The 24095-nt window shown below is 42.4% G+C and overlaps 1 protein-coding gene across 1 annotated transcript in view; it reads left to right on the top strand.

The window, feature by feature from the left end:
- The first annotated feature begins 205 nt into the window (after positions 1-205).
- LOC106568920 (protein CutA homolog) overlaps positions 206-24095 on the top strand; it is a 33355-nt gene continuing 9465 nt past the window's right edge. The window contains exons 1-2 of the mRNA XM_014139756.3: positions 206-351; positions 17662-17721. Of these exons, the coding sequence (XP_013995231.2) occupies positions 206-351; positions 17662-17721 (206 nt within the window). The remainder of the gene's footprint in view (positions 352-17661; positions 17722-24095) is intronic.

Here is a 24095-nt window from a genome sequence, read left to right as displayed (position 1 = left end):
GTTTGACATTGTTTTTTTTTTGTTTTTTTTTATCCCCCATCCCCACAGGAGGCCTTTTGCCTCTTGTCAGGCCGACATTCCACATAAGAATTTGTTCTTAATTGACTTGCCTGGTTAAATAAAGGTTCAATTAAAAAAATCTGATCACAAGGTGGGTGGGAAATGAATTGTGTTGCTGTTCTTCCTCCTCCCTCTTCTCCTGGGAATGGTGTTGACTATGTCTATGTATCCCATGCTGAGGTTCCTGGGTGGAAAGCTCCATTCTTCCTTTACAGGGAGCTATCTACCTGGACACCACTCTGTTCTCCTCATCAACTGCCCCAATGAACAGGCAGCCAAGGACATCGGCCGGTAGGCTACAGTCCAACCTACCATTATCACACTGTAACTAAACAATACTACCCCACCACACACAAACTACACAATGAATCAATGGTGAAATGCTTCTAGGCTAATCAATGTGATGGTTGTGTTTAACAACATCATGCACCCAAACAAAATGAGGGGAAAACCCTTGAACGCAATTTCGACTGTGTGGGATGAATGAACAGGTCGCAATTGTAAATGAGAACTTGTTCTCAACTTGCCTACCTGGTTAAATAAAGGTGAAATAATTTTTTTTTTAAAACAGGATCACTCATACACTATGTCATCTTTTGATGAGGTAGAGTTAGGGTTAGAGCATTTTCTGAGAATGAGCTAGGTTGAAGATAACAGAGATTAAAACAAGAAGATTCTAATATCCCATAATGCATTGCATAAATGAGGAAGAATTCTAAACAATGGGACCAGCGATGCTAGTTGGCGCTGGTCCCATGAATCTGTTCATTTTCAAAAGCTTCCTCATGGAATTATTAGCTTGTCCTAACCTGGGTACCTTCAACCTAGATATTGAGTTAGTGGTTAGAGAGGCTGAGCGGCACGGCAGTGTTGAATAATTATTTTAGGACAGAATGATTTAGATGGGAGGAAAATTATGTTTTGTCATTGTTTTGGAGGATTACGAATAAGGGATATTAGAAGTGTGTGAACAGTATTTTCACTCTTTTTGTGCTACTGCAGGGTTACTCTCCCTTTATATTACACTATATATACAAAAGTATGTGGACACCCCTTCAAATTAGTGGGTTTGGCTCTTTTTTTACCCTTATTTTACCAGGTAAGTTGACTGAGAAAACGTTCTCATTTACAGCAACGACCTGGGGAATAGTTACAGGGGAGAGGAGGGGGGATGACTGAGCCAATTGTAAGCTGGGGATGATTAGGTGACCGTGATGGTACGAGGGCCAGATTGGGAATTTAGCCAGAACACCGGGGTTAAACACCCCCACTCTTACGAGAAGTGCCATGGGATCTTTAGTGACCACAGAGAGTCAGGACACCCGCTTAACGTCCCATCTGAAATATGGCACCCTACACAGGGCGATGTCCCCAATCACTGCCCTGGGGCGTTGTGATATTTTTTTACACCAGAAGAAAGGGTGCCTCCTATTGGCCCTCCATCACTACTTCCAGCAGCATCTGGGACTGACCAGGACCAACCCTGCTTAACTTCAGAAGCAAGCCAGCAGTGGGATGCAGTGTGGTAAGCCACATTCGTTGCTGACAGGTGTTTAAAATCGAGCACACAGCCATGCAATCTCCATAGCCAAAAATTGGCAGTAGAGCGGCCTTACTGAAGAGCTCAGTGACTTTCAACGTGGCACCGTCATAGGACGCCACCTTTCCAACAAGTCAGGTCATCAAATTTCCATAAGTCCTGTTATTGTGAAGTGGAAACGTCGAGGAGCAACAGTGGCTCAGCCGTGAAGGGGTAGGCCACACAAGCTCACAGAACAGGACCGCCAAGTGCTGAACCACGTAGCGTGGAAAAATTGTCTGTCCTCGGTTGCAACACTCACTACTGAGTTCCAAACTGCCTCTAGAAGCAACGTCAGCACAAGAACTGTTCGCCGGGAGTCTCTTGAAATGGGTTTCCATTAGAGGTCGACCCAAAAGACAGAAGTAAATTGTCACGTTCTGACCATAGTAAGATGTGATTTTCTATGGTAGAGTAGGTCAGGGCGTGACAATTTACTTCTGTCTTTTGGGTTGTTGTTCTGTTGCATCACCATTTAGTCCTATTCTTTAACCTTGAGTTTTGGTTGAGATATAGACGTAAATCCAACATATCAATTATTAATTTGTAGACAAACTGGAATTAATATAACATTTATAGATATATATTTAAAGCTGCAATACGTAACTTTCTGGGCGACCCGATCAAATTCACACAAAAATGTTTAGATCTGTCATTATCATTGAAAGCAAATCTAACAAAGCGGTAGATCTATTCAATGTGTGCTTTTTCTTTGTGTCCCATTCTTAAATGTCGTTTTTTTGCATCTTTTACTTTTGATTTTGTACACCAGCTTCAAACAGCTGAAAATGCTATATTTTTGGTTTTGGAATATATATTTCAAAGTGGTATAGATGGTACAATGATTCTCTACACTATGCTTGCTTGTTTTGTCACATAAACTGAACTATTCGAATTTTAGCAACCAGGAAATGGTGCAGCAATTCCTGCATAGTACATCTTAAAAAACTTTCAGAGTGAGAGTATCAGAACAACATTTTTTCTCAAGCAGATATTCTCAGCTAAGCTACAACATCATTTCTGACTCATTCTGCCACTCACCAGACACTTATTAAAAAGAGGATATCTCTCTTTAACAATTATACCATTTCAGTGGAAAGAAATAAGGAAATGGTCAAACGTGAGGGCAGTGAGACACTTTCTGCAGAAGTGAAATTAGTTCAAATATATTTTTAACATTACCAGATTGAAATAAACCTTCCATATTTGGCTAGACTGTAGAAAAGTAATTGATAAATTGTTAAACAAATAATGATGAGGCTGTGTGAAAATATGTATCCCATAAGAGGTCTCAAATTGGTCTCAAATTGTTGAGAATACAGTATGTGGGCTTCAAAATTCAGAATAACCTAGGTCACACTTTACATTATGTTGCACTGATATGTCAACCGGAAATGCTCAACTGAATTGCTCTGTAAATAAATCTGTCACTCATCGCAGAAGTTTGATTTCATTTAGTCTTATTCTTTAACTTTAAAAAAATGTATGTTAAAACATACAATTTACTTGCACTGAAGCCGCTCAACATTACATTCAGTCGTCTAACAGACTCCCATCCAGAGTGACCCACAGAAGCAACCAGGGTCAACGTCCTGCTCAAGGGCACGTTGACAGATCTCCAACAAGGTCAAAAAACAGGGACCCGAACCAGTGACTTATCAGCCACCGGCCCAAGCTCCCAACCGCCAAGCCACCAGCCCTCTAAAATCCCCCCCACAGTTTCCTGAGAGCTGCCCCTCTACTATCCGAGACCCCCCCCCCCCCCACAGTCCCACCCCCCGAGATAAAGAAAAGTCATAATAGAATAAAATCATTCCATTCCCTACCCTCCAAGCACCCATCCCCCCATCCCCCAATGCACCAACAACCATCAAAAGGAACAAAAGAGAAAGAGAAAAACTAACAAAAACAGAAAATAATAATGCAAAAAACAAAAGACATCAAGTACAACAAAAATCCTAACAGCAAGGCACCCTGAATACGTTTGAGTGCGTGTATGGCACTATTTACATGTATGTATGTGTGTGTGTGTCTGTGTATGTGCACGTGTGTGCGTTTGAATGTGAGTGTGTGTATATGCATGTGTACACGCGTACAAACACCTGAGTGGCATCAGCCTCAGGTAAACAGGCATTAGATGTAACAACATTGCCCCTATTCTTCAAATTCGATTTTTGGCTAAGATGGAGACATGAATCCAACATATTTGTAGACAAGCTGGAAATAAAGCCAGACTAAGTCAGTGGCACAGATGGAACTATCCAAGCAGAAGGTACATCTCCTTCAAATGTTGATATTTGGTTGCATTGACAATAAAACAGAATTCAATGTAACTTTTGCAATAGACTAAATTTTTATAAAAAATATTGACATAAATAGCTTCTCTTTTTCAGGTCATTGAGAAGTCATTAAAAATAGATGCCCCTTAAAGGGACTTGTTTTAGGAAACTAGGTGTATGTCACGTGTTAATACTTCTCAGGAGAGCCATTTGAACGCATACTTCGTTTTTGGGCAGAAATGCCTTCTGTAACATGTGAACTTTCATATACCTTAATAACAAACTTGTATGCCATCTGTAAATATGAATAAAACTGTTCAATTATGAGTCTAGTTGATTTAGCCACGGAAAGAGACAGGAACTTTCCCGCAAGCCATGATTGGCTGAGATAATGGATGGGCTGGACATGTTGAGAGATGAGTTCATGTTTGTCTGCCATGTAGCATGCTTATGTCTATAACATGAGCTGGTCAGTATGTGTAGCTAATCCTTTCCTGGTTGGATAGCTATCTGCAGATTCAGGGTAGTAATGTTATGAGTTGGGGCTATGGTTTATTGTTTAGCTAGCTAGCTAGCTACATGTCTAAACAAAAGACTCCACTATGCAAGTTACCATTTCACTACACCTTCTGTATCCTGTGCATGTAAAAACATTAACTTTGATTTTATTTTATATAGTATGTGTTTACGAGAGATGGTAATGTGAAAAACATCACAACAAAGTCAAATTAGTATATAATGTTAGGCCAACGAGACAGTGTCCAAGTCCTAAAATTCTCAGGTAGAATGCCCTGCTTTTATTTTGTCACACTCACAACCATAAGCAATTTTCTGTAATTGGCTTTCCATTAACTTGTAAATAATGATCTTGTTGTAAGTTTATTTTCCTGTAATAATGAAGACAAATGAGCTAAAGTGAAGATATTGTCAGCTACAGGATATGATCATTATTTGAATTGGCTAGCCAGTTTACGTAACATTAGCTAGCTAACAAGCTAGAAACTAACCAAAACATTGTTAACCTGTTGGGGGTAGGGGGCAGTATTTACACGGCCGGATAAAAAACGTACCATCTGAAATCAGAAACTAGAATAAGCATATCATTATTGGCTTTGGATAGAAAACACCCTAAAGTTTCTAAAACTGTTTGAATGGTGTCTGTGAGTATAACAGAACTCATATGGCAGGCAAAAACCTGAGAAGATTCTGAACAGGAAGTGGCCTGTCTGACAAGTTCTTTTTCATCTTGGCTCTTTTTATTGAAGACTGAGGATCTTTGCTGTAACGTGACACTTCCTACGGCTCCCATAGGCTCTCAGAACCCGGGAAAAAGCTGAATGATATCGAGGCAGCCCCAGGCTGAAACACATTATCGCCTTTGGCAAGTGGCCGATCAGAGGACAATGGGCTTAGGCGTGTGCACGAGTCGACCCCATGCTTTATTTTCTTTCGTCTTTTTACCTAAACGCAGATTCCAGGTCGGAATATTATCGCTTTTTTACGAGAAAAATGGCATAAAATTGATTTTAAACAGCAGTTGACATGCTTCGAAGTACGGTAATGGAATATTTAGAAAGTTTTTGTCACGAAATGCGTCGTGCTCGTGACCCTTATTTACCATTAGGATAGTGTCTTGAACGCATGAACAAAACAGAGGATATTTGAACTTAACTATGGATTATTTTGAACCAAACCAACATTTGTTATTGAAGTAGAAGTCCTGGGAGTGCATTCTGACGAAGAACACCAAAGGTAATAACATTTTTCTTATAGTAAATCGGACTTTGGTGAGTGCTAAACTTGCTGGGTGTCTAAATAGCTAGCCCTGTGATGCCGGGCTATCTACTGAGAATATTGCAAAATGTGCTTTCACCGAAAAGCTATTTTAAAATCGGACATATCGAGTGCATAGAGGAGTTCTGTATCTATAATTCTTAAAATAATTGTTATGCTTTTTGTGAACGTTTATCGTGAGTAATTTAGTAAATGTCCGATTTCAAAAAGGCTTTACAGCGAAAGCAAAACATTAGATTATGTCAGCAGAGTACCAAGCCAGAAATAATCAGACACCCATTTTTCAAGCTAGCATATAATGTCACAAAAACCCAGAAGACAGCTAAATGCAGCACTAACCTTTGATGATCTTCATCAGATGACACACCTAGGACATTATGTTATACAATACATGCATGTTTTGTTCAATCAAGTTCATATTTATATCAAAAAACAGCTTTTTACATTAGCATGTGACGTTCAGAACTAGCATATAATTTCCGGAGGAATTTGCTAACATTTACTAAATTACTCACGATAAACGTTCAAAAAAGCATAACAATTATTTTAAGAATTATAGATACAGAACTCCTCTATGCACTCGATATGTCCGATTTTAAAATAGCTTTTTGGTGAAAGCACATTTTGCAATATTCTAAGTACATAGCCCGGCATCACAGGGCTAGCTATTTAGACACCCGGCAAGTTTAGCACTAACCAATATCATATTTACTATTATAAAAGTTTGATTACCTTTTGTTGTCTTCGTCAGAATGCACTCCCAGGACTGCTACTTCAATAACAAATGTTGGTTTGGTCCAAAATAATCCATCGTTATATCCAAATTGCGGTGTTTTGTTCGTACGTTCCAGACACTATCTGAAAGGGTAAATAAGGGTCGCACGCATGGCGCAATTCGTGACAAAAAAAATCTAAATATTCCATTACCGTACTTCGAAGCATGTCAACCGCTGTTTAAAATCCATTTTTATGCAATTTTTCTCGTAAAAAAGCGATAATATTCCGACCGGGAATGTCCATTTAGCTAAACAGAGGAAAGTAAACAAAGCTTTCGGTCGACGCGGGCACGAGCCTGAGTCTCACAGTACTGTAACCAGCCACTACCCAAACGCGCTACTTTGTTTCAGCCAGAGCCTGCAAAGCCACGATTCAGCTTTTTACCGCCTTCTGAGACCCTATGGCAGCCGTAGGAAGTGTCACGGGACAGCTAAGATCCTCACTCTTCAATAAACAGACAAGAAGAACGACACCTTGTCAGACAGGCCACTTACTGCATGAAACCTTCTCCGTTTTTTGCCTGCCAAATGAGTTCTGTTATACTCACAGACACCATTCAAACAGTTTTAGAAACTTTAGGGTGTTTTCTATGCATATGTAATAAGTATATGCATATTCTAGTTACTGGGTAGGAGTGGTAACCAGATTAAATCGGGTACGTTTTTTATCCAGCCGTGAAAATACTGCCCCCTAGCCATAACAGGTTAAAGAGATGGGTGGGGTCGGGGCAAAGGTTCAAGAGGGTGTGAAAGATTCTGAATGTGTGTAAACAAAGAAGAGTACTCCAGTAGGTTTACCAAAACATTCAAGGGCCATTTTCTCAAAGGTGAGGTTACAAGTTTATCAACTTTAAAAGCAGAATTACTTTGTCATTGTTCCTTAACTGTACTGTATGACATACTATTTTCTAGCTCTGAGTCTCTACTTTTATCCATTGTAAAAAACAGGCGATTCCAGGATGCTGGCCTTCTAGGCAGAGTTGCAAAGAAAAAGCCATATCTCAGACTGGCAAATACAAAAAATATATATTAAGATGGGCAAAAGAACCGACACTGGACAGAGACATGGCTTTTTCTTTGCAACTCTGCCTAGAAGGCCAGCATCCCGGAGTCACTGTCACGCCCTCGGGGTTCTCTATGGTGTTTTAGGTCAGGGCGTGACTACGGGGTTTCTAGGTATTATATTTCTATGTTGGTGTGTGTGTGTATGGTTCCCAATTAGAGGCAGCTGAATATCGTTACCTCTAATTGGGGATCATACTTAGTGTGTCCTTTTTCCCACCTGCTATGTGGGATATTGTTTTGTATGAGTGCCTATGTGCGCTACATACACTGCTCAAAAAAATAAAGGGAACACTAAAATAACACATCCTAGATCTGAATGAATGAAATACTCTTATTAAATACTTTTTTCTTTACATAGTTGAATGTGCTGACAACAAAATCACACAAAAATAATCAATGGAAATCCAATTTATCAACCCATGGAGGTCTGGATTTGGAGTCACACTCAAAATTAAAGTGGAAAACCACACTACAGGCTGATCCAACTTTGATGTAATGTCCTTAAAACAAGTCAAAATGAGGCTCAGTAGTGTGTGTGGCCTCCACGTGCCTGTATGACCTCCCTACAACGCCTGGGCATGCTCCTGATGAGGTGGCGGATGGTCTCCTGAGGGATCTCCTCCCAGACCTGGACTAAAGCATCCGCCAACTCCTGGACAGCCTGTGGTGCAACGTGGCGTTGGTGGATGGAGCGAGACATGATGTCCCAGATGTGCTCAATTGGATTCAGGTCTGGGGAATGGGCGGGCAAGTCCATAGCATCAATGCCTTCCTCTTGCAGGAACTGCTGACACACTCCAGCCACATGAGGTCTAGCATTGTCTTGCATTAGGAGGAACCCAGGGCCAACCGCACCAGCATATGGTCTCACAAGGGGTCTGAGGATCTCATCTCGGTACCTAATGGCAGTCAGGCTACCTCTGGCGAGCACATCGAGAGCTGTGCGGCCCCCCAAAGAAATGCCACCCCACACCATGACTGACCCATCGCCAAACCGGTCATGCTGGAGGATGTTGCAGGCAGCAGAACGTTCTCCACGGCGTCTCCAGACTCTGTCACGTCTGTCACATATGCTCAGTGTGAACCTGCTTTCATCTGTGAAGAGCACAGGGCGCCAGTGGCGAATTTGCCAATCTTGGTGTTCTCTGGCAAATGCCAAACGTCCTGCACGGTGTTGGGCTGTAAGCACAACCCCCACCTGTGGACGTCGGGCCCTCATACCACCCTCATGGAGTCTGTTTCTGACCGTTTGAGCAGACACATGCACATTTGTGGCATGCTGGAGGTCATTTTGCAGGGCTCTGGCAGTGCTCCTCCTGCTCCTCCTTGCACAAAGGCGGAGGTAGCGGTCCTGCTGCTGGGTTGTTGCCCTCCTACGGCCTCGTCCACATCTCCTGATGTACTGGCCTGTCTCCTGGTAGCGCCTCCATGCTCTGGACACTATGCTGACAGACACAGCAAAACCTTCTTGCCACAGCTCGCATTGATGTGCCATCCTGGATGAGCTGCACTATCTGAGCCACTTGTGTGGGTTGTAGACTCCGTCTCATGCTACCACTAGAGTGAAAGCACCGCCAGCATTCAAAAGTTACCAAAACATCAGCCAGGAAGCATAGGAACTGAGAAGTGGTCTGTGGTCACCACCTGCAGAACCACTCCTTTATTGGGGGTGTCTTGCTAATTGCCTATAATTTCCACCTGTTGTCTATTCCATTTGCACAACAGCATGTGAAATTTATTGTCAATCGGTGTTTCTTCCTAAGTGGACAGTTTGATTTCACAGAAGTGTGATTGACTTGGAGTTACATTGTGTTGTTTAAGTGTTCCCTTTATTTTTTGGAGCAGTGTATTTCACAATCGTTATATCTTTGTTGTTTTGGAAGTTTCACTATCATTAACCTCTATGGGCTAGGCGGGACGAATTCGTCCCACCTACGTAACAGCTAGTTGAAGCCTGTGGCGCGATTTTCAAATACCTTAAAAATCCTATTACTTCAATTTCTCAAACATATGACTATTTTACAGCTATTTAAAGACAAGACTCTCGTTAATCTAACCACACTGTCCGATTTCAAAAAGGCTTTACAACGAAAGCAAAACATTAGATTATGTCAGCAGAGTACCAAGCCAGAATAATAGCATACCCCCCGCAAACTTCCGGCGAATTTACTAACAATTTACTAAATTACTCACGATAAACGTTCACAAAAAGCATAACAATTATTTTAAGAATTATAGATACATTACTCCTCTATGCACTCGATATGCACTCTATGCATATTCTAGTTACTGGGTAGGAGTGGTAACCAGATTAAATCGGGTACGTTTTTTATCCGGACGTGAAAATACTGCCCCCTATCCCAAACAGGTTAAAATGTGGAACTCTACTCACGCTCTACTCACGCTGTCCAATTATTCATACGACGGTCGTGACTGTCGCCTCTTCACTGTTGATGGTGTTGAATGGTGTTTTGCCGGTACTATTCAATGAATCTGCCAGTTGAAGCTTGATTAGGGCTTCATCAGCGCTTGTGAATTCCATCCTTTTCCTTGCCTTCCATACCCACAGCATTGCCAGGAAGCAGAGTTGAGATTTGATTCCTTTTCCCTCCAGTGACTGTCTGTAACGCCCTGGACATAGAGAGGGTTATTTGTTCTTTATTTTGGTTAGGCCAGGGTGTTACATTGGGTGGGCGTTCTATGTTCTGTTTCTATGTGTTTGTATTTCTTTGTTTTGGGCCATGTGTGGCTCCCAAATCAGGCACAGCTGAAGTTCGTTGTTGTTGATTGGGAGTCACACATAAGTGCATGTTCTTCCGTTGGGGTTTTGCGGACGACCCTGGCTGCGCCCGGCTTGCGGGCGGCGATGGCTGGGCCCGGCTGGCGGGTGTCCCTTGCTGTGCCCGGCTGGCGAGTGACCCTTGCTGCGCCCGGCTGGCGGGCGGCGATGGCTGCTCCCGGCTGGCGCAGCCATCGCATGTAAGTACTACCAGTGCCAGTCTGGCTCACACACATTTTTCAATTTTAGCAGATTCTCTTATCCAGAGCGACTTACAGTAGTGAGTACATACATTTTCCCTACTGGTTGCCCCAAGGGAAGCTAATCCTGGCATTGCAAGCACAACCCCCGCCAGCCGGGCGAAGACAGGGTCGCCCACCAGACCTTCGGTGCGGCCAGGTGCGCCACCTAAGAGGGCGACGCCAAGGGTGGGGCAGAGGCCACGTCCCGCACCTGAGCCGCCGCCGTAAGAAGGCCCACCCAGACCCTCCCCTTCAGTGTCAGGTTTTGCGGCCGGAGTCCGCACCTTGGGGGGGGGGGGGGGGGGGGGGTACTGTAACGCCCTGGCCATAGAGAGGGGTTTTTTGTTCTTTATTTTGGTTAGGCCAGGGTGTTACATTGGGTGGGCGTTCTATGTTCTGTTTCTATGTGTTTGTATTTCTTTGTTTTGGGCCGTGTGTGGCTCCCAAATCAGGCACAGCTGAAGTTCGTTGTTGTTGATTGGGAGTCACACATAAGTGCATGTTTTTCCGTTGGGGTTTTGTGGGTAATTGTTTCTGTTCGTGTTACTGTGTTAAACGTGACAGGTTGTCTGTTTATTGTTTTGTACTGTATAGTGTTCTTGCCGTAATTAAATATGTGACGAACACTAACTCCGCTGCATTTTGGTCTTCTTCCGACGACAGCCCTTACACTGTCTGATCGGAATGTATTGATTGCATTGTTTTTCTTAAGCCTAGCAGACAGGTCCTGGACGAATCAAATGGACTGGCCGTGGATTTTGATCTCCTTTCCCCCCTGTGCCTTCAGAATGTTGGTCAGATGTCTGAGATATGGCTTTTTCTTTGCAACTCTGCCTAGAAGGCCAGCAGGAGTCGTCTCTTCACTGTTGATGTTGAGACTGCTGTTTTGCGGGTACTATTTAATGAAGCTGCCAGTTGAGGACTTGTGAGGCGTCTGTTTCTCAAACTAGACACTCTAATATACTTGTCCTCTTGCTCAATTGTGCACCGGGGCCTCCCACTCCTCTATCTATTCTGCTTAGAGCCAGTTTGCGCTGTTCTGTGAAGGGAGTAGTACACAGCGTTGTACAAGATCTTCAGTTTCTTGGCAATTTCTCACACAGAATAGCCTTCATTTTCTCAGAACAAGAATAGACTGACGATTTTCAGAAGAAAGACTTTGTTTCTGGCCATTTTGAGCCTGTAATCGAACCCACAAATGCTGATGCTCCAGATACTCAACTAGTCTAAAGGCCCGTTTTATTGCTTCTTTAATCAGAACAACAGTTTTCAGCTGTGCTAACACAATTACAAAATGGTTTTCTAATGACCAATTTGACTTTTAAAAAATATAAACTTGGATTAGCTAACACAACGTGCCATTGGAACACAGGAGTGATGATTGCTGATAATGGGCCTCTGTACGCCTATGGTAGATATTCCATAAGAAATCTGCTGTTTCCAGCTACAATAGTCATTTACAACATTAACAATGTATTTCTGATCAATTTGATGTTATTTTAATGGACAAAAAAATAGATTTTCTTTAAAAAACAAGGACATTTCTAAGTGACCCCAAACGTTTCAACGGTAGTTTACATGTACATCTCGCCATCACGGTTGACAACTCCCTTGTGTCCTCCTCCCAGAGTGCTAAGAACCTTGGCGTGATCCTGGACAACACCCTGTCATTCTCCACTAACATCAAGGCGGTGACCCGATCCTGTAGGTTCATGCTCTACAACATTCGCAGAGTACGACCCTGCCTCACACAGGAAGCGGCGCAGGTCCTAATCCAGGCACTTGTCATCTCCCGTCTGGATTACTGCAACTCGCTGTTGGCTGGGCTCCCTGCCTGTGACATTAAACCCCTACAACTCATCCAGAACGCCGCAGCCCGTCTGGTGTTCAACCTTCCCAAGTTCTCTCACGTCACCCCGCTCCTCCGCTTTCTCCACTGGCTTCCAGTTGAAGCTCGCATCCGCTACAAGACCATGGTGATTGCCTACGGAGCTGTGAAGGGAACGGCACCTCCATACCTTCAGGCTCTGATCAGGCCCTACACCCAAACAAGGGCACTGTGTTCATCCACCTCTGGCCTGCTGGCCCCCCTACCTCTGAGGAAGCACAGTTCCCGCTCAGCCCAGTCAAAACTGTTCGCTGCTCTGGCACCCCAATGGTGGAACAAGCTCCCTCACGACGCCAGGACAGCGGAGTCAGTCACCACCTTCCGGAGACACCTGAAACCCCACCTCTTTAAGGAATACTACTACCTCTTCCCCTACTGTATTTAGTTATTTAATTTATTTTGCTCCTTTGCACCATATTATTTATATTTTATCTCTGAACTTTCTTCAAACTACAAATCTACCATTCCAGTGTTTTTCTTGCTATACTTTATTTGTATTTTTATTTTTTATTTTTTTTATTTTTATTTTCTTCTACTGCATCATTGATTGTATGTTGTTTTACTCCATGTGTAACTCTGTGTTTTTGTATGTTGTCGAACTGCTTTGCTTTATCTTGGCCAGGTCGCAATTGTAAATGAGAACTTGTTCTCAACTTGCCTACCTGGTTAAATAAAGGTGAAATAAAATAAATTAAAAAAAAAAATACCTAGGATAGGATAAAGTAATCCTTCTAACCCCCCCCCCCCCCCCCCCCCTTAAAAGATTTAGATGCACTATTGTAAAGTGGTTGTTCCACTGGATATCATAAGGTGAATGCACCAATTTGTAAGTCGCTCTGGATAAGAGCGTCTGCTAAATGACTTAAATGTAAATGTACAGTTGAAGTCGGAAGTTTACATACTCTGTCACGACTTCCGCCGAAATCGGCTCCTCTCCACGTTCGGCGGTCGACGTCACCGACTTTCTAGCCATCGCCACTCCAATTTTCATGTATCCATTTGTTTTGTCTTGTTCCCTGCACACCTGGTTTTCATTCCCCAATCAATCTACATGTATTTATTCCTCTGTCCCCATTATGTCTTTGTGAAAGATTGTTTGTGTTACGTGTTTATTGTTGACGCGCCAGACTGGTATGTTTTTCCGTGGTATTTCACGAAGATGTTTATTGTTAAACATAATTATTGTGACTGTTTTGCACTTTTGCCTCAACGTCTACGCCTGTTCACAAATCTCTTCTCTCCTGCACCCGACTTTGCTACACACCTGACATAAACTTAGGTTGGAATCATTAAAACTCGTTTTTCAACCACTCCACAAATTTCTTGTTAACAAACTATAGTTTTGGCAAGTCGGTTAGAACATCTACTTGTGCATGATACAAGTAATTCTTCCAACAATTGTTTACAAACAGATTATTTCACTTATAATTCACTGTCACAATTCCAGTGGGTCAGAAGTTTACATACACTAAGTTGACTTTGCCTTTAAACAGCTTGTAAAATGCCCAAAAATGATGTCATGGCTTCAGAAGCTTCTGATAGGCTAATTGACATAAAAAAAATTGTAGACCTCCACAAGTCTTGTTCATCCTTGGGAGCAATTTCCAAACGCCAGAAGGTACCACTTTCATCTGTACAAACAATAGTAAGGAAGTATAAACACCATGGGACCACACAGCCGTCATAGCGCTCAGGAAGGAGACACATTCTGTCTCCAAGAGATTAACATACTTTGGTGCGAAAAGTGCAAATCAATCCCAGAACAACAGCAAAGGACCCTGTGAAGATGCTGGAGGAAACAGGTACAAAAGTATCTATATCGACAGTAAAACAAGTCCTATGTCGACATAACCTGAAAGGCCGCTCAGCAAGGAAGAAGCCACTGCTCCAAAACCACCATAAAAAAGCCAGACTACGGTTTGCAACTGCACATGGGTTGTGCTTTTGGAGAAATGTCCTCTGGTCTGATGAAACAAAAATAGAACTGTTTGGCCGTAATGACCATCGTTATGTTTGGAGGAAAAAGAGGGAGGCTTGCAAGCCGAAGAACACCATCCCAACCGTGAAGCCCAGGGGTGGCAGCATCATGTTGTGGGGGTGCTTTGCTGCAGGAGGGACTGGTGCACTTCATAAAATAAATGGCATCATGAGGGAGGACATTATGTGGGTATATTGAAGCAACATCTCAAGACATCAGTCAGGAAGTTAAAGCTTGGTCGCAAATGGACAATGACCCAATGTATACTTCCAAAGTTGTGGAAAAATGGCCTATGGACAACAAAGTCAAGGTATTGGAGTGGCCATCACAAAGCCCTGACCTCAATCCTATAGAACATTTGTGGGCAGACCTGAAAAAGCGTGTGCGAGCAAGGAGGCCTACAAACCTTATTCAGTTACACCAGCTCTGTCAGGAGGAATGGGCCAAAATTCACCCAACTTACTGTGGGAAGCTTGTGGAAGGCGACCCAAAATGTTTGACCCAAGTTAAACAATTTAAAGGCAATGCTACCAAATAGTAATTGAGTGTATGTAAACTTCTGACCCACTGGGAATGTGATGAAAGAAATAAAATCTGAAATAAATCATTTTCTCTACTATTATTCTGACATTTCACATTCTTAAAATAAAGTGGTGATCCTAACTGACCTAAGCCAGGGAAATTTTACTTGGATTAAATGTCAGGAATTGTGAAAAACTGAGATTAAATGAATTCGGCGAAGGTGTATGTAAACCTTCGACTTCAACTGTATGTATCTCCTTAAGGAAGAAGGAACATGTTTGTACTTGTAACTGTACATATTACCTCAATTACCTCAACCTCTTACTTTTTCTTACTTTTTGAATCTGAATTGTTAGGAAAGAGCTCATAAGTAAGCACTTCATGGTAAGATCTACAGTATAACTGTTGTATTCGGCATGTGACAAATACATTTAATTCGATTTTTGTTGGTATTTCAGTTTATTTCCTGAATTGACTGCCTAGAATTGAGCCCAACCCTGGTCTGTCGTGAATGTAGATGAGCTGTTCTCTTTTTAACATGGCCCTAATTGGAGAGAACACTGAGTAGGTTTCAAACGAGCTGCTCCAAAATGTAAATGTTCTTCCCTCCATCCATCCTCTCAGGTTAAAGCAGTAGTATTAAGGACATGTTTTCAAAATGAGGATATTGAGCAGCAACACAGGTCGTCTAGACTCTAGCTAACCACCATATACTAAAATATCCACAAAGGTTGATAGCCAGCCAGCCTTATATACAGTATATTGATTTAGAAGATTAGTAATATTATACAAAACAAAAATATAAACATCACATGTAAAGTGTTGGTCCCATGTTTCATCCCCTGAAATAAAAGATCCCCAAAATGTCCATACCCACGGAAAGCTTATTTCTCTCAAATTTTGTGCGCAAATTTGTTTACATCCCTGTTAGTGAACATTTCTCCTTTGCCAAGATAATCCATCCACCTGTCAGATGTGGCATATCAAGAAGCTGATTAAACAGCATGATCATTACACAGGTGCACCTTGTGCTGGGGACTATAAATTCCACTCTAAAATGTGCCGTTTTGTTACACAACACAATGTCACAGGTGTCTTAAGTTTTGATGGAGGGTGCAATTGGAATGCTGAATGCAGGAGTGTCCACCAGAGCTGTTGCCAGATAATTTAATGTTCACTTCTTTACTATAAACCGCCTCCAACGTCATTTTAGAGAATTTGGCAGTACATCCAACCGGCCTCACAACCTCAGATCACATGTAACCATGCCAGCTGAGGACCTCCACATCCGGCTTCTTCACCTGCGGGATCGTCTGAGACCAGCCACCCGGACAGCTGATGAAACTGTGGGTTTGCACAACCAAATAATTTCTGCACAAACTGTCTCAAGGACGGTCATCTGCGTGCTCGTCGTCCTCACCAGGGTCTTGATCTGAATGTTGTTTGGCTTCATAACCGACTTCAGTGGGCAAATGCTCACTTTTGATGGCCACTGGCACTCTGGAGAAGTGTGCTCTTCTCAAATGAAACTCGGTGTCAACTGTACCCGGAAGATTGCATACAGCGTGTGTGGCGTCGTGTGTGCGAACGGGTTTGCTGATGTCAGAGTTGTGACCAGAGTGTCCCATGGTGAGGGTGGGGTTGTGGTATGGGCAGGCATAAGCTACAGACAATGAACACAATTGCATTTTATCAATGGAAATTTGAATGCACAGAGATACCGTGGCGAGATCCTGAGGCCCACGGTCATGCCATTCATCCGCCGGCATCAACTCCTGTTTCAACATGATAATGCATGGCCCAATGTCACAAGGATCCGTACACAAATCCTGGAAGCTGAAAATGTCCAAGTTTTTCCATGGTCTGCGTACTCAGACATGTCACCCATTGAGCATGTTTGGGATGCTCTGGATGACGTGTACGGCACCGTGTTCCAGTTCCTGCCAATATCCAGAAACTTCACACAGCCATTGAAGAGGAGTGGGACAATATTCCACAGGGCACAATCGACAGCCTGATCAACTCTGTACGAAGGAGATGTGTCATGCTGCATGAAGAAAATTGTGGTCACACCAGATACTGAAAGGTTTTCTCATCCACGCCCCTACTTTTTTTTAAGGTATCTTTGACCAAGATATGCATATCTGTATTCCCAGTCATGTGAAATCTATAGATTAGAGCCTAATACATTTATTTCACTTGACTGATTTCCTTATATGAACTGTAAGTCAGTAAAATCTTTGAAATTGTTGGATGTTGTTCAGTGTATATTATGAAGTTGTTATTTAAGAGCATTGGAGATAAATCACAATTATAAAACAAATTGAGCTAGCTAACTAACAGATTTAAAATCAATCATCAATATGAATGACCATCTTTTCCCGATGTCAATCATATCTTTAGGAGGCACTGTAACTAGCTTGCTTACAATTTGTGATGAGTGAGTGTGCTGTTGCAGAATTAAAAAGGCCTATTCTCAAAAATGGTAACATTTTCGCTACAGAAGCAGTTGGTATGCTGTGAATTTTGAGATATTCATTTGTACAGTTTCAGCACGTGTCCCCTGAAAGCTCTGTGCACGGCCCTGGGCCATATACTAAATAGGCCAAATATTCTTTAAAATAACAACACACCTGAATGATATCATAATTGTTGCTGTCTCTCTCCTCTTCTCCCTTCCTTCCTGTTCTCTCCCACAGAGCCATTATGGAGAGGAGGATGGCAGCATGCATCAATATTCTGCCCAGGACCTCCACCATGTAAGTACTGCCAGTGCCAGTCTGGCTCACACACATTTTTCAATTTTAGCAGATTCTCTTATCCAGAGCAACTTACAGTAGTGAGTACATACATTTTCCCTACTGGTTGCCCCAAGGGAAGCTAATCCTGGCATTGCAAGCACAACCCTGGCATTGCAAGCACCATTCTCTACCAACTGAGCCACACAGGATAAACACACATACACACACACACACACACACACACACACACACACACACACACACACACACACACACACACACACACACACACACACACACACACACACACACACACACACACACACACACACACACACCTTAGGGTAAAGGTAAGGGGTTAGGTTTAGGGTTACAGTTCGTGTTACAGTTTGGGTTAGGGTAAAGGGTTAGGTTTAGGGTTACAGTTAGTGTTACAGTTTGGGTTAGGGTAAAGGTAAGCCCCTTACTTTTACCCTAACTCAAACTGTAACACTAACTGTAACCCTAACCCTAAACCTAACCCCTTACCTTTACCCTAACCCAAACTGTAACACTAACTGTAACCCTAAACCTAACCCTTTACCCTAACCCAAACTGTAACACGAACTGTAACCCTAAACCACTTACCTTTACCCTAACCCAAACTGTAACACGAACTGTAACCCTAAACCTAACCCTTACCTTTACCCTAACCCAAACTGTAACACTAACTGTAATCCTAAACCTAACCCCTTACCTTTACCCTAACCCAAATTGTAACACTAACTGTAACCCTAACCCTAAACCTAACCCCTAAGCTTAAAATAGCCTTTGTCCTCTTGGGATGAGGGAATTTTCCCCACAAGGGAGAATTTACTATCCTTGTTTTTACTATCCTTGTGGGGACTTTTGGGGATTTTAGGTCCGCACAAGGATAGAAGAACCAACCCACACACTCACACACACACACACACACACACACCCTTCCTGAGTGTGGATATCCTTTGCTAAGGAAACTACTGAGACTTGGAATTATATCAACTCGCCACCCAAGACTTATTGTTAAGTGCACTAAAGAGGAACAATGGGTAATTATTGAAGATACACATGCTCACCCACTGAATCTTTTCACGTCTATTTTCAAAGGATAAAGCTAAGAATATTAACATCTTCATAGTTAAGAACACTATAACAATATGGAAGAAAACCAATTCTTCAAGAATCAATATCTCTCCCAAAAATCAAATCAAATAACATCAAAGTTTATTTGTCATGTGCGCCGAATACAACAGGTGTAGACCTTACAGTGAAATGCTTACTTACAGGCTCTAACCAATAGTGCAAAAAAAGGTGTTAGGTGAACAATAGGTAAGTAAAGAAATAAAAACGACAGTAAAAAGACAGGCTATATACAGTAGCGAGGCTATAAAAGTAGCGAGGCTACATACAGACACCGGTTAGTGAGGCTGATTGAGGTAGTATGTACATGTAGATATGGTTAAAGTGACTATACATATATGATGAACAGAGACTAGCAGTAACGTAAAAGAGGGGTTGGTGGGTGGTGGGTGGCGGGACACAATGCAGATAGCCCGATTAGCCAATGTGCGGGAGCACTGGTTGGTCGGGCCCAATTGAGGTAGTATGTACATGAATGTATAGTTAAAGTGACTATGCATATATGATAAACAGAGAGTAGCAGCAGCGTAAAAAGAGGGTTTGGGGGGGCTTTGGGGGGGGCACACAATGCAAATAGTCCGGGTAGCCATTTGATTACCTGATCAGGAGTCTTATGGCTTGGGGGGAAAAACTGTTGAGAAGCCTTTTTTGTCCTAGGCTTGTCACTCCGGTACCGCTTTCCATGCGGTAGTAGAGAGAACAGTCTATGACTGGGGTGGCTGGGGTCTTTGACAATTTTTAGGGCCTTCCTCTGACACCGCCTGGTGTAGAGGTCCTGGATGGTAGGCAGCTTAGCCCAAGTGATGTACTGGGTCGTACGCACTACCCTCTGTAGTGCCTTGCGGTCGGAGGCCGAGCAGTTGGATAGAAAACACCCTAAAGATTCTAAAACTGTTTGAATGGTGTCTGTGAGTATAACAGAACTCATTTGGCAGGCCAAAACCTGAGAAGATTCCAAACAGGAAGCGCTCTCTCTGACCATTTCATGGCCTTCTTGATCATCTCTAACCAAAACAGGGGATCTCTGGCATAACGTGACATTTTCTAACGCTCCCATAGGCTCTCAGAAGGCGCCAGAACGATGAATGGTGGCTTTGCAGGCCATGGCTGAAAAACATTAGCGCATTTGGTAAGTGGTCGATCTGAGGACAATGAGACTGGAGGCGCGTGCACCAGCCGACACCATGTTTACTTTCGCTCTCTTTGAACGAAAACAACAACTTCCGGTTGGAATATTATCGCTTTTTTACGAGAAAAATAGCATAAAAATTGATTTTAAACAGCGTTTCACATGCTTCGAGGTACGGTAATGGAATATTTTGAAATTTTTTGTCACGAAACGCATCGGGCGCGTCACCCTTCTTTACCCTTCGGATAGTGTCTTGAACGCACGAACAAAACGCCGCTATTTGGATATAACTATGGATTATTTTGAACCAAACCGACATTTGTTATTGAAGTAGAAGTCCTGGGAGTGCATTCTGACGAAGAACAGCAAAGGTAATCAAACTTTTCTAATAGTAAATCGGAGTTTGGTGAGTACCACACTTGGTGGGTGTCAAAATAGCTAGCCCTGTGATGGCCGGGCTATCTACTCAGAATATTGCAAAATGTGCTTTCACCGAAAAGCTATTTTAAAATCGGACATAGCGAGTGCATAAAGGAGTTCTGTATCTATAATTCTTAAAATAATTGTTATGTTTTTTGAACGTTTATCGTGAGTAATTTAGTAAATTCACCGGAAGTGTTCGGTGGGAATGCTAGTCACATGCTAGTCACATGCTAATGTAAAAAGCTGTTTTTTGATATAATATGAACTTGATTGAACAAAACATGCATGTATTGTATAACATAATGTCCTAGGATTGTCATCTGATGAAGATCATCAAAGGTTAGTGCTGCATTTAGCTGTGGTTTGGGTTTATGTGACATTATATGCTAGCTTGAAAAATGGGTGTCTGATTATTTCTGGCTGGGTACTCTGCTGACATAATCTAATGTTTTGCTTTCGTTGTAAAGCCTTTTTGAAATCGGACAGTGTGGTTAGATTAACAAGAGTCTTGTCTTTAAAATGGTGTAAAATAGTAATATGTTTGAGATGAGAAATTGAAGTAATAGCATTTCTAAGGTATTTGAATATCGCGCCACGGGATTACAATGGCTGTTGAGTAGCGTCCCACTGGCCCAGAGAGGTTAATTTGGGTACGTTTTTCATCCGGCCGTGAAAATACTGCCCTCTATCCCGAAGAGGTTTTAACATTCTGTATACTCCCCTTGTCCTAAGGGTAAAAAATGACCCGACTTCACTAAACCCATAAAATAAAGCAGCTTAATTGAATTTTAAACCCCAAATCTATTTTGCATGAAGAAACAACCTGTCATTCATCACAAACTTTGTGAATATCTGGGTTTTCCCTCTTCACAATGCAGAAAGTGTAACGGCTGTCGTAGAGAGAGGGACCAAAGCGCAGCGTGTTGATTGCTCATGATGAATATTTATTTTAAACACTAAAGAAAAAATAACAAAGAGAGAACTAAAGCGCACAGTTCTGTCAGGTACATAAACTAAACAGAAGACAACTACCCACAAACACAGGTGGAAAAAACGCCTACTTAAGTATGATCTCCAATTAGAGACAACGAGGACCAGCTGCCTCTAATTGGAGATCATCCCCCCCCCAAAAAAAACATAGAAATAGAAAAACTAGAACCTAAACATAGATATACAAAACATAGAAAAACACAAAACACCCCCTGTCACGCCCTGACCTACTCTACCATAGAAAATAACATCTTACTATGGTCAGGACGTGACAGAAAGACTGCATTTAATCAGTGGACACCACTCATTTTTTTTACGACACACCTGTCATAATTGTTTTCTTTACTAAAGTAGAGGTTGATTATTATTATTATTATTGTTATTGCTAAAGGTACTGCAGAGGTGTAAACATAATTTTTTTAGCAAGAGATAGCACTTGTATAGCCTAAGAAAGTAGCAGAAATGTGCAGAAGGCAGTTTTGAATGCATTTTATTGAAGTGAAACAATAACAATCTTGAACTTTTTGGTAACATAGTGATATATTCTTATATACTGCACAATGAGGAATTCAACTACAAAATACTAGTCTTCTCCCATTTTTTTAATCATTGCCCCCACCCACAAGGTGTATAAACAACAACAATAAATAAGTATATAATAAGATAATAGATACAAAACAAAAAATTGAAGAACATAAATCAATCAACTCTAATTAGCACATGTAGGACAGTATGCAAGTGTGTGTGCACGGACCTTGCAGATGTATTTCTCACATGTGCAGCACATAGTATTTGTTTTACAGTCCTCCTTTGGGGGGCAGAATTGGCATCTCCTCCTCTTGCCTGCTCCAGCTGCAGCCTCAGGTGGATCAGTGCAAGATTCAGCCCCCTGAACAGCTTTCACAAGCACTGTAGAGGCAGCTGTGCGAGGGAGGTGCTCCTTTCTTTGAATGTGTGGGGTTTCAAGTGCCTTTTCCAGCTGCTCCACGAACACCCTTCTCTTGTTCTGCTTATCAGGCATCCAGGTAGGGTTGATCTTGTTTCATATCATGAAGGCATTGTATGAGGACACATCAATGATGTTATGGAAGATGATCAGGAGCCAGTGGGCTGTCATCCACCCGCAGCTCTAAGTTCCAATCACCTTGTCCAGGTTGTCCACCCCTCCTTTGTTGTGGTTGTAGTCCTGGATGGTGGCCGGCTTCCTGTGCAAGAGAATGGCCATAAAGGAGGACCACACTCATGTTTCTCTTTGGGAGGTAAGAAACTAGGCTTCCCGTATTGACTTGCATCTTCCAAGCGTAGCTGGCCATACTTTGCTGGCTTGCTGGGCATATACTGCCGGAAAGGACCGCAACCTTTTGACAAAAGAGATTATCAGTAATTAGTATCATTGTCACAGAAAACAATCACATGAATCAATGATATTACAGTAATGCATAACAAAATGAACAGTGAAAGTCACTTACATTACAGATATGAAAATAAAAATTGATCTCTGAATGGAACCAGTTGCTCATCCACTGTTACTTCAGGCCCAGGCTTATAGAGGTATGGCAGATGCTCTACCCACTTCTCCCATTCTTGAGAAAGTGTGAAAGACTTTCAGTGGCATCATGGCACGGAAAATTCCCCTTCCACTCACTGCATCCCAGAGACTACATGTTGCCTCGCCTCGGGAACTATACAGACACGCTAAGATTAGCAGCCCTATGTAGGCACACAGGTCAATCTCATCATCATTTTCCAGTTGTTTCCATATCTACGGAAACCCTCCAAATTTGTCATCTCCAGGATGATTTTTTCGATGGCTGGTGTGATGAACATGTAGAATGTTGAGGCGATGTCCTGGACATGGGCAACTGCATGTCTTGTGGACCCTGGGGTCATCCTTATGACATTTTGTGCTGCCATCCTGCCCTGGTTGTCATATGGTGACAAGGACGATGTTATTTTGCTGTTCTTTGAGAAAAAAGTCTCTCTTTCAGCTTGGGGGATTCATCTGAAGATGATGCATCGTGCTTCAGAAACCTCCTCCTCTTCTAAATCATTGTTCTCTTGTTCCTCCTGGACATCTGAAAAAATCATATCTATGACCTGTTGGGCACTGAAACGTGCACTCATGGCTTCAGCAAAGTGAGAACTGGGGGGGGACTGTCATCTGCCGCACCTTTATAGCCTCTGACTACATTCCCTATTAGTAAACAATGCTTTCAAGACATTTTTATTTTGTCTGAAATTTTGTTTATTTTGTCTGTGAACTTGAGGTTGTGGAGGGGAGATGCTGCACATGCACAAGAAAGTTTTAGTTTTGTCTGAGTTCAATCAGTAGCACACACAATCTCAATTTCTCATTGTGTGTGTGTGTGTGTGTGTGTGTGTGTGTGTGTGTGTGTGTGTGTGTGTGTGTGTGTGTGTGTGTGTGTGTGTGTGTGTGTGTGTGTGTGTGTGTCTTTGTGTTTTTTTATGGTATGTAAATTATTTAAAACTGCCAGGTCAAAAATGACCAAACAAAGGGAGGGTAGGGTGGGCGACTAATGTCTATGGCGGCTCATATGCAGTACCCAGAACCTTCTTATCTAGCGCCTCCCCCCATGGAGGCGGCTCGGGTTCGGGGCGTAACCCCCACTCCATCCACTGATCCCTCTGCTTCTTTACCACCTGACCGTGGATCGTCGTCGAAAGAACCGGA

Source organism: Salmo salar, chromosome 01 (genome assembly GCF_965601325.2).
Source record: "Salmo salar chromosome 01, fSalSal1, whole genome shotgun sequence".
In the NCBI taxonomy this organism is placed as follows: domain Eukaryota; kingdom Metazoa; phylum Chordata; class Actinopteri; order Salmoniformes; family Salmonidae; genus Salmo; species Salmo salar.
The sequence above is the reverse complement of the archived record's forward strand: the minus strand, read 5'-3'. Positions and strand labels throughout refer to the sequence as shown.